The 17,129-nt window shown below is 37.5% G+C and overlaps 1 protein-coding gene across 9 annotated transcripts in view; it reads left to right on the top strand.

Moving 5' to 3' along the window:
• The window catches only part of NEK1 (NIMA related kinase 1), a 147,662-nt gene that overhangs the window by 55,717 nt on the left and 74,816 nt on the right, over window positions 1–17,129 (top strand). For all 9 annotated transcript variants that reach the window (XM_018051797.1, XM_018051800.1, XM_018051799.1 and 6 more), the window contains 5 exons: window positions 7,521–7,580; window positions 7,816–7,875; window positions 7,970–8,017; window positions 8,189–8,263; window positions 13,678–13,841. In XM_018051797.1, coding sequence (XP_017907286.1) covers window positions 7,521–7,580; window positions 7,816–7,875; window positions 7,970–8,017; window positions 8,189–8,263; window positions 13,678–13,841 — 407 coding nt within the window. The remainder of the gene's footprint in view (window positions 1–7,520; window positions 7,581–7,815; window positions 7,876–7,969; window positions 8,018–8,188; window positions 8,264–13,677; window positions 13,842–17,129) is intronic.

Raw genomic sequence — 17,129 nt, 5'->3', positions numbered from 1 at the left:
CCTCTCCTGCTTTCTAGACGGTTATCTCCTACCTTTCCTTGTTTATTCTCTCAGGGTGATGAATGTTGCTTCCTATTTCACTGAGAAAAAAGAGCCAAGTAGAGGAAAATTGCCCACACTCAGCAGCACTCCTGCTTGTCAGTCCTACCTGTTGCCAGTCTCCAGGAGGATCTGTCTGTTTTGATCTAGAGTCGACCTTGCCGTTTGTATGCCATCTCTTATTATTATTTTTGCCTTTTAAAGGACTTCACTGTCTCTTCTGTATCATATTTTCCCTCTGTCCTTAATCATTCCTGTTAGCAAACAAATGGGCTTCCTCAGTGGCTCAGATGGTAAAGAATCTGCCTGCAATGCAGGAGACCCAAGTTCGATCCCTGGGTCGGGAAGATCCCCTGGAGAAGGGAATGGTAACCCACTCCAGTATTCTTGCCCGGAAAATCCCATGAACAAAGGAGCCTGGTGGGTGACCGTCCATATCATATCTTCAGTCTTCTTAAGAAAACCCTTCCTTCCCTCCCATGTCTCCCTCCGGCCACTTCCCTGGATCTCTGCTCCTTTAATGGCAGAACTTCCTGAAGCCTTGTCTGAATGTCTCCGCTTCCTTGTTTCCCCTTCTCTTTTGAACCCTTTCTGCCCAGAGCTTGCTCTGTCACAGCTGTTGGGTCACTGCTCCTGGCAAAGACTTCTGGGAGCCCCAGTGGTTCCATCCAGTGATCAGGTATCTTCTTCCTCTGCCTCCGTTTCGGTTCACTTGGTTACCCTTTTTTAAACTTTTTGTTCACTTGAGCCCAGAGTATCCCACTCTGCTGATTGTCTCCCTCACTGCCTACCTGTTCTTCTTGCCTCCTGTGTGAGTTCTCCACACGTCCCTGACTCGGATGCTCAAGTGGTTCAGGAGGTTGGCCGGGACACCCCTGGACGGCCTCGCTTTCTGACAACACCTGTAAACCCATACCCTGAGCTGCATCTCGATCCTGGACTCCTTTCCCAGCCTCCAGACCTGTCCTGTCCTTGCATCTCTAAGTGGGTGTCTGATGGGTTTCTCAGCATCATTGTGTGTAACTGTGCATGCCGGGCCGCATGGCCTCCCCAGGCTGTGGGTCCTTGTCTCACTACACATTGTTAGAGTCGCTGCTGACTCCTGGTCACTATCACCGTCATATCCTCTCTGCCTGCCTGCAGAGTCTGTTCCCGGTGTGACTGCTGCTCACCGCTCAGTCTCACTCTGGGCCAGGCTGCCTTGCCCTCCTCAGTGTGTCCGCACTCAGCAGGCTCAGGGCAGCTCTGACAGCAGAGGGCGATCGTTGCCCTTTCCTGTTTGAGACTGCCAGTGCCCCTGCAGGTCCTGAAAACTTTCTTTGTTCCAGTTCCTATGATAATTACAGCTGTTTTCTAAAAGAAAAGGAGTGGTTATTAAGCCACCAGAGGGAGCTCCATGAATGTGCTTCAGTATTTTGGCTCTCAATTTTAGCAAAACAACGCACTTGTTTTAGTACGGATGTTTTACATATTTTTCTCTTCTTTGTAGATTGTGTTCTGAAAATACCTATGTGTCTCAGAGGAACACCTTTGGCATTTTTATTTCACAAATATTTGAGCATCTTATATCTGGGACAGTCTGGTGCACCAAGAGATAATTTTTCCCTCCATGTGACTTACCTAAGAGTACATAGGTGTCTTAGTTAAACTTTCTCTTGTTGCAAATGGTTGTATAATCTAGTTTAAAGCTAGTCATGTATAATGAGATGCTGTTATCACTCAGGTTAATATTTTTAAGATTTTGAGTGTCATGTTTTCACAAATGTTGAGACCAGTGCTAGATTTGCTAGGCAAGGTTTAACCTGCGAAACTCGTCAAAATGGAGGGCTCTGTGTCCAGAAATTATGATTCAGCAACTCTTGAGGATACGTGGTTTTTGAAAATAGCTTAATCAAGTTATCACTCACATACTCTAATTCATCCATTTAAGTCTGAAATTAAATTATTTCTAATGGATTTGCAAGAATTGTGCAACCATCCCCATAATCAGTTTTAGAGCACTTCATTGCCGCCCCTCAAATCCTTTTCTATTAGCATTCACTCCCCGTTCTCCACTAAACCCCATAGCCCTGGGCAACTGCTGGGCTAGTCTACTTCTTTCTGTGTGGATTTGCTTGTTCTGAATGTGTCCTGTGAATGAAGTCATGCAATGTGTGGTCTGTTTATTGCCAAGTAATTCTCTTGTATGGAAGCAGTATGTGTTTTTACAAAGCTCCTAGGTAGCATCCCCCACTAGTTTAAGTTGTATGTACATAAAGCATACTTTGAAATGTTAACTTTGTAATACCATGAAGAACATTATCTACAGCTGCTTTTTTCTTGTAGTTCAGTAATAGTGCATCCAGAAGCAGTCTACTATTTAAAAAGTGGGGGGTTGCTGTCCATTAGAGGTGGCAGAATCATTTTAGTGAGTGAGGAACGGGGACTTTTTTTTTTAAGTAATAGAATAGAAAGTAACAGACTCAGTTAAACATAGTAAAAGTATTTTATAGAATGTCTGTGTGTGTATCTTTATTGGGTCTGAATGTGAAATATCTTTCTTACTGTGGGTTGATTTTAGAAAAAGTTTGAAAGCTACTGTTCTGTAAGTATTTCAGTATTATTGTCATCTCATTACCACTAGTGTTAATGGGGTTAGGTGGTGAGATACATGGTTGGCTTAAGTGAAAATTGAAATAACTAGCCTAAGTTTGGTTAGGAGTTGGGATCTAATAATACAGTGAAGAGGTGGGATATTTCTGAGAACCTACTGCTTGTGTCATTTTGTCAGGGAGCAAAGCTACTATTTATTAATAGTCATTGTGTGAGATTAATACCACTTATCACATTGCTAATGTAACTTTGAGTTAAAATATCTATAAAGTGGATATTTTATGATGGTCATTTAATTAAGATGACAAAACACAGTAAAAGAAAATCATTATTCTCCTCTTACCAGTTTATCAACCCATTTAATGGTATCACATAGTTTAAATATCATCATTTTATTGTACTCAAATAATGTATTCATTAAATTAATTGCATTTCCTAAGGAGGAAGTTATGTTGAAATTATGTATCATGTTGCTCTTTTTTTTTTTAATAAATTTTTATTGGCGTGTAGTTGCTTTACAATGCTGTGTTAGTTTCTGCTGTACAACAAAGTGAATCAGCTTTTTGTATGCACTAGTCCCCTCTTTTTTGAATTTCCTTCCCATTTAGCTCACCACAGAGCATTGAGGAGAGTTTCCTGTGCTAGACCGTAGCTTTACTGTTATCTGTTTTATACATAGTAGTGTGTACATGCTGGAGAAGGACATGGCACCCACTCCAGTGTTCGCCTGGAGAATCCTGTGGACAGAGGAGCCTGGAGGGCTGCTGTCCGTGGGGTCGCACAGAGTCGGACGTGACTGAAGCGACTTGGTATACATACATGCCTTGGAGAAGGAAATGCCAACCCACTCCAGAATTCTTGCCTGGAGAATCCCAGGGACGGAGGAGCCTGGTGGGCTTCTGTCTATGGGGTCACACAGAGTCGGACACAACTGAAGTGACTTAGCAGCAGCAGTGATGTGTACATGTCAACCCCAGTCTCTCAGATCACCCACCCCTCTCATATTGCTTTCTAAAGTGGGCAGAAATTTTAAGTATCTTTTTTTGTTTTAGTGAAAGAAAACTTTTGACCCATTTCTACTTCTTTTTTGTATGTTGGGAGCTATACAATATATCTTAACAGTGATATGTTGGAATTAATTTTATTAATTTCATATTGATTGTGGGTCATATTTTTTTGTATTATTCTGAATTCACTTTAGAGTTTTAGTGCTTATCTGTTATAGTCATTTTACAAAATTCAGGAAATTGAAGCAGTAAGTGGCAAATGAAAGTAATTTCTTATAACATTGACTTTTGTCAAAATATAGCCACTACTGAAATGGAATTGTTAGTGGAGATACTTTACTGATTTAATCAAATGCTGAGTTTTTAAAATAATAATGTAAATGATCACTGAAATAATTTTTTAAAGTAACATTTCCTTTCCTTTGTATTGAAACCTAACAGATGAATATTTTTATATAGTGTTTCTTTTTATGTATTTTTTCCTAAGGTAGCTGGAAAATTTTTAAACTGATGCATGATACATAATTTAAGAGTTTTCTATAAATACTTTTAATATGTTTTTGGTATATTTAGAACTATACTTTGAATTGTTTGAAAAATTGTCCCTGTAGTAGGCTCAACATTGATCACAAAATTGAGTAGCTAGCACAGGATATAAAAGAAAGAAATCCATGGGTCATTTATACTTATGAGCACACATGCAGAAATCCTTAAAAATGTTTTTTAAAAAAAGTTAAGTTAAATCAAGCAATTTATCAAAAGAATAATTCAAAACTTACTAAATAGGATACATTTCAGGAGTGGAAAGATGGTTCAACAGTAGGAAACTGGTTAATTTCACTGTTAGTAGATTAGAAGAAAAAATCATATATAAATTATCTCAGTAGATACTGAAAGTTCAGTAGAATTTTAACTCTTTAAAAAAACTTCTTTGGTTGTTTACATTAACCATGTATAACTCTTTGTATGTCCATCATACCTCAATAAAGTGGTTTTTTTAAAAAATTCAAATTTCTGATTCAAGAAATAGAGGTGAAAATTCTTGACCCAGTTATATATACCAGAAACCTGTATCAAGCATTATACATAATGATGAAAAGTTGGAAGCATTTACATTAAAGTTAGGAACAAGACAAGGATGTTTGTAATGACGCTATTATTTGATGTTATTCCAGAAGCCTAGCCCATGAAATTAAAAAGAGAAAGAAATAAGAAACATAAATATTGGGAGAGATGAGAAAATATAGACACTTACAGATATGATTCCCTACCTAGGAAATCCTCATGAAGCAGCAGAACACTGAATGAATTCAGTGACGTGGCCTGATAGAAGCTGAGCATGTGACAGTGAACAATTAGAAAAGGAAGTAGACACTCCCTCAGTAACTATAGAATAGTAATTAGAAAAGGAAATAGACACTCCCTCAGCAACTATAGAATAGTAATTAGAAAAGGAAGTAGACACTCCCTCAGTAACTATAGAATACTAATTAGAAAAGGAAGTAGACACTCCCTCAGTAACTATAGAATAGTAATTAGAAAAGGAAGTAGACACTCCCTCAGTTACTATAGAATAGTAATTAGAAAAGGAAGTAGACACTCCCTCAGTAACTATAGAATAGTAATTAGAAAAGGAAGTAGACACTCCCTCAGTAACTATAGAATAGTAATTAGAAAAGGAAGTAGACACTCCCTCAGTTACTATAGAATAGTAATTAGAAAAGGAAGTAGACACTCCCTCAGTAACTATAGAATAGTAATTAGAAAAGGAAGTAGACACTCCCTCAGTAACTATAGAATAGTAATTAGAAAAGGAAGTAGACACTCCCTCAGTTACTATAGAATAGTAATTAGAAAAGGAAATAGACACTCCCTCAGTTACTATAGAATAGCCCTGCTGTGAAAAGTGCAGGATAACTGTGCAAGAAAGGACACCACATCAGTGGAATGTTGTTTATCAATGAAGAAAGCAAATGCAGATAAATAAACATAATAACAAGGGTTATTCTGAAAACAGTGTTGAGCAGCAGAAGTGAGATACAGAGGAATATATATTGTATGATTCCATTTATATAGAACTCAGAACTTAAAAAAAAAAAAAAACAAAAAACTATATTGTTTAGGAACATGTATCCAGGTGACAGAGCAACAGAGACAAGTCAGGTAGTGATTAGTAAAGTGAGGACGGTAGCTGTCTCTCTTGTGGAAGGACATGTGGAGGGTTTCTGTGTGTTAGCATTATTTTGTTTCTTGACTTGGGTAGTAGTTACTGGGTTTTTCCTCTATTTTTGCTAACCTCTGTGTATCTCCTTTATCTACTTTTTTATAGGTGGCTTTATATCATAGTTAAAAAAGAAGATGGATAGATGACATAGAATAGAGAATTCCAGAAATTAGAATTTATTATGTAATTAATGTGTATTTGAATTTATTATATGATTAATGAGACATTTCAAACCATTGTGGAAAAAGAAATATCAGCCAAGAAATGGCTATGAGATAACTGGATTTTTTAGAGAAAAAAATTAGATTCCCAGTTCATTCCATGAACAAAAATTTATTCCAGGTAAATCTAAAACATCTAACTTTAATATTTTAAAATCTAAATTTAAGTTAGATTATATATAACTTCTGAATATAAAAATGAAACTATCCAAGTGGCAGAAGCAAATGAGGTCTGAAATGTCTTGTTTAGTAAAATAGTTTATGCTGATATCATAAAGGAAAAGACAGGCAGATTTAACTATATAAATTACAGACTTCTGTACAGTTTAAGATACAATAAACAGCTCTTCAAAGACAAAATGTAAAAAAAATTCACAAATTTGAAGTACTCTTTATTTTTCATGATATACAAATAGCCCATAAAATTAGAACAACTATGAAATAAGACGAACAATTAGTGTATTAAAGAAGAAATGTAATTATCTAATATATTGGAAAGTATTCTTAGTCTTTCCAGATATTAAAAATTTAAGACATTGATAATGCTCATTATTTGTGAGGTTATGAGAAAATGAATTCCTTGATGGGAGTATAAGTTGATGCAGCTTCTTGAGGTGGCAGTTTTTCTCATCACTTAAATTTCATTATTACTTTAAGATTCCATTTACAAATTGCCCTTCTGAAAGACTTGCATATGATACAAAATGAACCTATAAGAATGTGTCTAACAGTATGGGGGAAAATTAGAGCCAACCCAATGTCCTTCCTTCAAAAGTAGTTGAGCAAATTAATTATATCCATGGTTTGGAATATCGCCATTGTTAAATTGTTTACCACAATGTGGAAATGTCAGGGAACATTGTTAATAGTGAAAAACATTTTTCCATCGTAATACATTGTATATTATATTTATGTAAAAAGTGTAAAAAGCTAAGACTATGTGTGTATATACACATGTATATAGTTATGTGTGTATTCATGTTCATGAAACAGTCTCAGAAAGGATGTTTATGAAAATGTTAACAATGGTTATATCTGGAGGTGGTGAGAGGACTTAAGTGTTAACTCTTATTTCATTTTTTTTTTTTTAAGAAAAATTTCTTCAGAGTTGGGCTCTCTAGATGACATTCTGTTTTCATAACGTTAGAGAACTTTGAGTTAGCATCTCTACCTGAGTACACTTTTTACTGGATGACTGGGGAAGAACCTTTTTCCATGGTTTGTTTGGATCCCGTGTTTCTCTTTTTTGAGTAAATAGTGTATCAGACACTTAAGTGGTTCCTTTTTTTTTTTTTTTTTTTGAGGGATAATGTATTTTGAAAGAGTCATGGCAGTATTGGCATTATGTTTTTCTTATTTTAAATTTCCATACATTTGAATTTTTCAAATGGATACCTCAAAATCCTTATCTAATTTGTAGTTTTACTTTCTGTCCAGGCCCATCAAACCCCAGTGAAGAAAGTGAATCCTGGAGAAGAAAGGAGGAAACTGTTTGAGGTATAAAGACACCTCTGTGCTTATTTTACAGCTTTGTAAAACTAATTATGAAGCAAGAAACAAATTTTATAAAACCTCCAAACCTTTCCTCCTTATTTCTTTCAAACAAATACCTCTAACTTATTTCTGTTTTTAAACCTTCCAGGATATACATCTACCATCGGTATGCTAACTTTACTGATTAAGCTAGAAAAAGTAGTATTATTGATAATTTATTTATTTTTTTTAATTTAAGGAAGCACCAAGAAAAAGAAGATTGGAATTGAGTGAAAAAGAAAAGAAACCTAAGGATCAGGTAGTTATTTCACTGTTATTTTTCTTCTCCAGCCAAGTTGGAGATGATAATGGTTTTAAGAGTTCTAAGAAGTTTGTCTTTAAAATTATTGCAGGTTAGTCTGCTGAAGGCTGAGCAGGTGAAAAGACAGGAAAAGGAAAGGGTGAGAGGATGGTCCAATTTCCCCAGCACACTCCACCACCTCCCCACACACATGCCCCCGCCCCTTTTTTTTAAAGGAATACACTGGTTTCCTTTTTATTACTCAGTATATTTCATGTACTTTATATTAAATACTTGAAATGGTGTTTTATTTGTTTCTTTCCCCTCAAAGTTGGAGAGAATAAATAGGGCCAGGGAACAAGGCTGGAGAAATGTGCTGAGTGCTGGTGGAAGCGGTGAAATGAAGGTAGGTTTTGGGTACCCATGCATGCACACTGCTGCTCTTTAACTCCGCTTTCACCCTGCTCTGTGAGATGTCTACACCTGGCTTGTTTCTACTAGAGTTCTTCAGCATCATTAGGACTTAGTTTTCCTGCACGTATTTATGTAACTTGCAGTGATAATTCATATGTGACAGTTAAAATTGCTTAAAAAGTTTGCTGAGAAGGCTGTGATTCACCATTCCTACGCCATCTTTTTAAAATCACACACCTGGCTGTGTGCTCTAGTCACACAGAGCTGAGGACTGGACTGCAGTCTCCTCACTGCACACGGCTGCTGCAGCTTCGTCTCCACACTTGGGTTCTCTTCACTTGATGGCCCCTGCCCGCCCACCCTCCCCACTCCCCACTCCCCACTCCCCACTCCAAGCATTTACTTAGATGATCAGTGACCCAGCTAGCCATGGACCTAGATAGGTTAGTTCAGACATTTTCTTTGGGCAGATCCAGACTGTATAACCTTGGGCAAGTTACTTCACTTCTCTGAGCCTTAATTTCTTCATTTAGAAAAACGAAAAATTTCAAGAGCAGTGCCCAGAGCTTGACTCTCAAGGGCTTACCTGTTAACTTCCTTTTCCCTTCTTTATTCTGCCAGTCTGAATCTTGCCTTTCCTCTCTTGCACTCATAGCATCCTTTCCAAATCTGTGGTAGGCTGAATTCTAAGGTGGTCCACAAATTCTTGACTCCAGGTAATGCTCTCCCGTCCACTGGAGTGTGGGTGAGACTGAATTTGGAGTGCAGCAGCCGCCTTAGTCAGGCTGTGTCCTGTGGCATTGCTGATGCTATATTCACTGCTGTGGTCCCGTCACTGCTTTATTATAAGACTCCCTGATGGCAGGCTGGAAGGTTAGAAGGTCATGGGGACAACTGCTGGCCTGGAAAAAAGCCCTTGTTCACATGGCAAGAAAGCATAGGGATCCTCTGGGAGATCGTCTGCTGGCTCTCTGACCGCCAGCCAGCAAGAACTCTAAACTGTGGTAAACTTAGCCATGACACCACAAGGAAGTAAATTCTGCCAGGATCCAGTGAGCTCAGAAGAGGTTCCTGAGCCTCAGATGAGAATTGCAGCCCTGGCTGACGCCTTGGTTTCTGCCTGGTAAGACCCTGAGCAGGGGACCTGCTGTCCATGCCCACACTCCTGAGACAACTAAAGGCACATGGCTGTGCCTTGAGCCCTGGAGTTTGTGGTCATTTATGGCACAGCAGTAACAAATGAATATATACTATTATTCCTCTGTATTGTAATTTTTAATTCATGTAATCCAATCAACTATTAAGTTCTTTAAACTGTAACTTCCTGGGACCCATCTCAATAAACTTGATGTTTAGGCACCAATTAGATATTTATTAAGTAGAATTGATTACAATTCTTACTTGTTTCTTTTCCCCTAAAATTTATGATTTGAATAAAAGTTTCTCTGTTTTATGTAAACATGGGCTTCCCTGGTGGCTCAGATGATACTATATAATAATCGTACACATTCATTTTTTACTGCTGTGTGATAAATGACCACAAACTCCATGGCTTAAGGCACAGCCATGTGCCTTAAGTTGTGTCAGGAGTATGGGCATGGATAGTGGATCCCCTGCTCAGGGTCTTACCAGGAAGAAACCAAGGTGTCACCCAGGGCTACAATTCTCATCTGAGAATCTGCCTGCAATGCTGGAGATTCAGGTTCTATCCCTGGGTCTGGAAGATCCCCTGGAGAAGAGAATGGCAACCCACTCCAGTATTTTTGCCTGGAGAATTCTATGGACAGAGGAGCCTGGCGGGCTACAGTCCATGGGGTGGAAAAAAGTCGGACATGACTGAGCGACTAACACATTTTTTACTGTACTATCCACTGTACTGTGACATTGAACTTACTACCCTCTGAATCATAAGGAAGTATCAGAATTTGGCCCATTCTGAAATAACTAACCCATATCTTCTATGATCTGAGAATAAAAACTTACCAGGATACAGGCCCTGAGATCTGGTCAAGTATTTTATATCAAGTTCATGATTAGTGTTTAGAATTTGGTCATGTTTTTCCTCTCCGTTTGCTTATATCTTTTTTATGCAAGAAAGCATCTTTTTTCCTATGATGTTTAAAGCCGTATTTAATTCTAAAGTCCAGTTTTATCAATGTTTGATAATAGGTAGTGTTAGATATTACATGCTTATTAAGTTTCTGCTTTGCTTCGTAAACTTCTATACTGATTTCTGTGAGGATTAGTAAAACTATTTTCCATGACGTAAAGCAAATTCAGTGCTAGTTTCTGTACTTATTCCCCATGAGGTTTGTAATAGTTAACTTCTTAGGCTGTTTGATTTCTGTACTATTGATAAGTACCTGGAAGCTCAGTAAAATTTGAATAGAGTTAAGGAGAACCCCCAAAATAAAGATAAAAATAAACATGAAGGGAAATATTTCAGAGTTCATACTATTATTATATACTTCTAAATATTAAGACATTTTGCACAGTATAAATAACCAACTGTTGTTGATTACTTGGTGTCTGCAAAATCTGGGACTTACCTGCTTTATCCATTTTTTTTCCTTTGGTTCTTCTGATAGGTAATTTTTTCTCTTTCTTTAAATTGCAGTTGATTTGCAGTGCTTTATCTATGCTTTATCTATCTTTTATGAATCTCTGTTCTTGGGAAAATTATGAAATACTCTATGTATAATTTGATTACATAGATAACCATGACATGTAAGAGACATTGTGTTGTTTGACACTATGTTGGACAGTAATCAGAAGGAATAGTCTGTTAATACACGCATTGACATGAGTCAGTAAAAAATGAGTGAAAGAAGCCAGGCACAAGAGTGCATATTGTGTGATTCCATTTATATGAAATGGTAGGAAATGGCAAACTCAGTCTCTGTGTCAGAGAGATCAGTGTTTCCTGGAATGAGGGGCCTTGGATCCAAGTGAGAAACATGAGGGAACTTTTCTGGCTGATGAATATGCTTTCAGTTGTGGTAGAGGTTCCATGGGTGTCTGTGTTTATTAAAACGTCAGTCTGTGCTTATAATTGGTGACTATAAAGTGATGTTTAAAAGATTCCATTGTTTCAGTATTACAATACGGTGTTTTCAGCATTATTTTGAGTATAGATATCTTCAGAAGTGAAGTCGCTCAGTCATGTCTGACTCTTTGCGACCCTATGGACTGTAGCCTACCAGGCTCCTCTGTCCATGGGATTTTCCAGGCAAGAGTACTGGAGTAGGTTGCCTAGGGGATCTTCTCATCCCAGGGATTGAACCCAGGTCTCCCACAATGTAGGCAGATGCTTTACCTAGGCAGATAATCCTCAGAGATATGTGTATATACATTATTTTTGCTGAACAGAAACCTTGAACCTCAAAGTTAAGGTGATACTAGTGCCAGATAGTAAACTCAAGGAGCAACCAGTCTTGTAGGAGCTGTGACCACCTTTTTTCTTTTTTTAATAATAATTTTTTTTAAAAGCACCTCAGCACACACAAGATCTGCTGGCACATTAAAAAAATAATTGTTATTATATTTTGACTGTACCATGAGGCATACAGGATCTTCATTCCCCAATTAGGGATCAAACCTGTGCCCCTTGCACAGGGTCTTAACCACTGCTTTGCCAGGGAAGTCCCTGTGACCACCACTTAGCAAAATTCTGATTCTGGGAATCTTGCCTTAAGATGCAGGTTTGAAAATGTGTGTGAAGATCACCTTGATGGAGTTTCCTGGCTAATTAAGTATCTTCCTTGTTTCTAACAACCTTCATTTCTTGCATTTCAAGCTTCTTGAATCAGTTATTTGTATTTATCTTGAGCTAATTTTTAAAAATCTAGGCTTCTTATAATATTGTAGGTAGCTTCTTTTGTCCAGATGTTAACACAAATTTTACCTCATTGGGTGCTGAGATGTCCTGTTTGGTGCTTGTATTTTTCTTAGCCCGACTTCCCCGTTAGGACGTCGTCACCTGAGAGCTCCTCCCCTTTTCCTGTCAGTGTTGTGGCTTCTGCTCACATCTGCGTTTGAGCACATCGCCTCCACTGGAGTCACATCAGTTTGTCTTCCTTTCAGTGCTGTTGGCCTTGCCTTTGAGGGTCCTAATTTCCTCTTCACCCTGTAGTGCTTGCACTCTGAGCCTCTGGATCATTGTGCGCTTACTGAGCTCTCATCTTTCTACCTGTTTTCCGTGAGTTTTCCATGTGCTTGAGCGCATGTGTCTCTGAGGCTGCATCCTACACCTTCGCCCTCATCCTGTGTTACCCCTGCAGAGAACCAGTTCGCTGTACTGCTGGCTTTTTCTCTGATTGCCTTTCTTTACTCACAGGCTCCTTGGCTTGGTGTCAGTGCAGCAGCCTTCCACTCAGTTTCTCTGCCTTGTTCTCTCTCTTATTCTTGTTTATCCTGTGTAATTTGACTTACCTGCTTAGAAACGGTCTTAGTGCACTTTTCCTGCTAGAAAGTGTATCTGTGCTTTCTGTTATTGATTATGTGAACTCACATACCCAGGTTGGTCAGTTACCTGTAATGACCTTTTCTGACCAAGTGTAATACTCTGTTTGCCTTCCTCACCTTCGTCTTCTTACGTCCTTTATCTCCCTACTGCCAACATCTAAATGTATACCTTCTGTTGCTTTTTTTTACTTTAATACCATGGATCATATTTAATATTTAATCTGTGTTACCTTGTGTTAAAGGCTGGGTTGAGTGTTTTTCTCCAGTGACTTTTTTATGGGTATTTTTATTTCTCTTTTTTTTCTGTTTTGTAAATTTGCTCAGTACTTACTACTGTGGCGAGTGTCTGTTGCCATTCATTTGGAAATGAAATGTTTCTCTAGCTTTATACTTTCTTTCCCAGTTTGTTTGTAAACTGCTTAAGGATGGATATATTGTTTTGCTTCTTTTAATTACACTTAGAGTGTATCCCAGTGTTTATATCTTCATTGCTTGTTGAATTGGATTTGGGGTATGTTAATTGCTGTATGTTTTGTTAGGTATAATTTTGAGTGTTATAAAAGCAGGCTCTGTTTTACGTATAAACTATACATATTTAAACTTAATAAGATGGGATCACGTAAAATATATAAGAAACTTGTTGCAAAACTTGTTAAGACCAGTTTTTTTTCCCACCGTTACATAAATTTAGTGATATTTTATGTTTTTGTTATATTGAATTATGCTTTATTGTTAGTGACAAGGTATACTACTTTTGATTGTTAATGGTTATAATATAATAGGAAAACATTTTGCTCTAGGCTCTGTGTTTATTAGTATGTTAAATTAGATAATTGCTTTGTAAGAGGCAAGTGTTGAGGTTCACTTTTTTCTTTTGAAGGTAGTAGAGACCTTTGAGGTCTTGTGAGATAAGCATGTGAGAGCTTTTTGTTTGATTCCTAGGCTCCCTTTTTGGGCAGTGGAGGGGCCATGGCTCCATCATCCTTTTCCTCTCGAGGACAGTATGAACATTACCACGCTATTTTTGATCAAATGCAGCGACAAAGAGCAGAAGATAATGAAGCTAAATGGAAAGGAGAAATGCATGGCCAGAGGCTTCCAGAAAGGTATGGCTGTTCTGCAAAAGTCACTGTGCTTTGCTTTAGAGGGAGTAGTGGAAGTCATGGTGTATATTTATTGACAGAGGAATCCCACCTGAAGTACATCTAGGATTTCCCAAAGGGCTACAGATCACCACCAACCCCCTGATGCTGATGCTTTTGGAAAACTTGAAAAGGTTTAAAGGTGGTGTCTAAACAAGTTAGTATCAACATGTTGGAGTGTGATGATCCATAAATTCACCCTTTGGTATAATTTTGTCTTTTGTTGTGTACAGCCGAATAACACCACTTCCTAGCTGTCTTTTGACGTCTGAATACAGTCATTTTCTTCTGTGCAAATTTGGCCCTTGATTACATGTGACAAACATGTAGCTCTTTACTTAAGCCTAATTTATGGCTTATATATGTTAAAGCTTATTTATGTTATAGGCTGAACATATTATTTAAAGGAACATGTAATAACTTTGAACCAGCGTATGGTTGTAATAACTTTATCTGTGTGCTTTAAGTAAATCAGAATATATTTTAAATGGAATTGCACTCTATGCAGAACTCCAAAGCATGTTTTGAGCCTTCCTTTTCCACATCACTTAGAACCCCACTTTTCTCATTGTCATCTTCCCTTCACGTTCATCTCTGATTGATGACTCACTATGATCCTGTTCGATAGGTTTTTCCTTTTTCTCCATAAAATTAATTTACTCTGGTGGCACTCAAGTTTTAATTTGTATAGTTCCTCTTTTAAAAAGTATGCATATTTCAATTTTTTAGATTTTCTTCTATAAAAATATTCTGGTAAAGGAAGAACATATCATTTTATGAAAATTAAATTTGTCATTTTTACAGATAATTTTTTGTGATAAAAATCTTTATGGGTCTCCCAGTTATAAAAGATTATTAAAAGGTAATTGAGTAACTGAGGTCCATATAAATTAATATTATGAATTATGTCCCATAGGCTGAAGTATTAAGCTAGTTGTAAATGCTTCACATTTTTTGAGAACACAGTGCTATAGACTTACACATGTGCATATTTTTTATGAAATAGTAATGGAGATTTTGTGTGAGGTTTTTATCCTGGGGTATTATTGGTCTTTCTAGTATATAATTTGTATGGCTTTGTTTTAATTTTAATCAAATCTCCTAAAATACATGTGTATAGTGTAAAGGAAAATAGGGAAAGTTGTGTTATGCTTCTTCACACTGTCCATCTTCCAGTACATTTGTTGATTCTTCACAGTTGGAGTGGCAAGTAAGGGACTGGATTGTTGCATTTGCATCAGGCTCCCATATCGCCTTGAAATATTTACATATATTTACACTTTAGTTTCAAGTTGTCTTCAATGGCTGTGTATCTCAGTTACTTCTGCCGCTGGAACATAGCTTCCATTCAGTCTTTGTTTGAGTTTCATTATTTTAATTTTCAGCTTTTAAACCATTTGTGGCTGTGGAGATCCTCTATCATTTCCTTTCTGCTAGCTTTGGTGGGCTTAGCATTACTCAGACACATGGTATACATTTTCTTATATTGCTTTGAACCTGTTTTTATAGATGATAGATATTATTTATTGAACACTTACTATATATCAAGTTATATTTATCCATCACAGCATCCCTTTTAATTAGGTATTACTCTTTTAATCAAAATGAAGAAACTAGGACCTGCAGAGATTTAAAACTTGTGCATGGTCAGGCCACTAGTAAGCAGTGGAGGTAGAATTTACACTAAGTGTGTCTCCATATAGAGTTCAGCTCCTTGAACACTATTGTGTTCAAGGGACTTCTCAGCTTCTTGAGATACTACTAGTGAACAGGTGAAAGTTATTGATTTCGTTGGTTATAAAATTTCTAAATAGTGGATACCTTAATGATTATCCATGATCTCAAATACTGAATGAACTTTTATGTATACTCATTGAATTTCATTTTATTTTTTTCTGAGAACATGAAAGAATTGGTAAAAAACTGAAGATCGTCAAGTATCATATAATTTTCAAGAGGCAGATTCTATAAATTAGACTAGTTTTCTCCATATTGATTGTAGGCAAGACTACAAATAGAGCCTGCAAACATCCTAAAAGGAAACAGTCATCACCGCAGTGCAGTATAAATTCACAGAGAATGGATTCTGTCAGATACAGCCTTTATTTCTTCTTAGAGTTACAGACTGGAACTGTAGTTCTCAAACTGTACTGGGCAACCTGTAGCATCACAGTGCCTTGGATATTTCTCGGTTTTCAGGAACACACAGCTGTATCTGTCAAAGTGTAGACCATAGTGTTAGCAGCTTTGACCTAACTAGTCATTGACTGGAACTGCTAGGTATTTCTGTTGGCCTAGATGCATTGTGAAAATTTTACTTAGATACCTAGTGGAGTATACAAACTTCACTAGGATACATCTTTTAATTTCATGCAGCCATGAAATTAAAAGATACTTGTCCCTTGAAAGAAAAGCTTTGACAAACCTAGACAGCATATTAAAAAGCAGAGACATTACTTTGCTGACAAAGGTCCATCTAGTCAAAGCTATGGTTTTTCCAGTAGTCGTGTATGGATATGAGAGTTGAACCATAAGGGAGGCTGAGTGATGAAGAATTGATGCTTTTGAATTGTGGTGTTGGAGAAGACTCTTGAGACTCCCTTGGACTGCAAGGAGATCAAACCAGTCAATCCTAAAGGAAATCAATTCTGAATATTCTTTGGAAGGACTGATGCTGAAGCTCCAATACTTTGGCCACCTGATGCGAAGAGCCAACTCAATGGAAAAGACCCTGATGATGGGAAAGATTGAAGGCAGGAGCAGAAGGGAACAATAGAGGATAAGATGGTTGGATGGCATCACTGACTCAATGGTCATGAATTTGAGGAGGCACTGGGAGATGGTGAAGCACAGGGAAGCCTGGTGTGCTGTGGTCCATGGGGTTGCAAAGGGTTGGACACGACTAAACGACTGAACAACAACAAGGATACAGTTGCCAGGGTGTCTCAATGTAGACAGTGTAAGGTGAAGAAATATAGATAAAGATGGTTAGGTACATTAGTCATTGGTTAAGGAATTATATTCAGAGGGTGCTGGTTAATATTTTGATGTTGTCCAAACTTAAAACGTTTTAGAAGCACGTCCTCTTGAAAGTTTTCATTTTTAAGGAGGACATAGCAAAAACACTCACAGGATAAAATTATCATATTTCCAGAAGACATGAAGTGAAGAGAAATAGTAAATATGTTTTATGTCTCCTCCAGTTCGAATATGGTGATTCTTTTGGCTTGAACTTTGTTGTGTCTTTGACAT

Source organism: Capra hircus, chromosome 8 (genome assembly GCF_001704415.2).
Source record: "Capra hircus breed San Clemente chromosome 8, ASM170441v1, whole genome shotgun sequence".
Lineage (NCBI taxonomy): Eukaryota > Metazoa > Chordata > Mammalia > Artiodactyla > Bovidae > Capra > Capra hircus.
The sequence above is the reverse complement of the archived record's forward strand: the minus strand, read 5'-3'. Positions and strand labels throughout refer to the sequence as shown.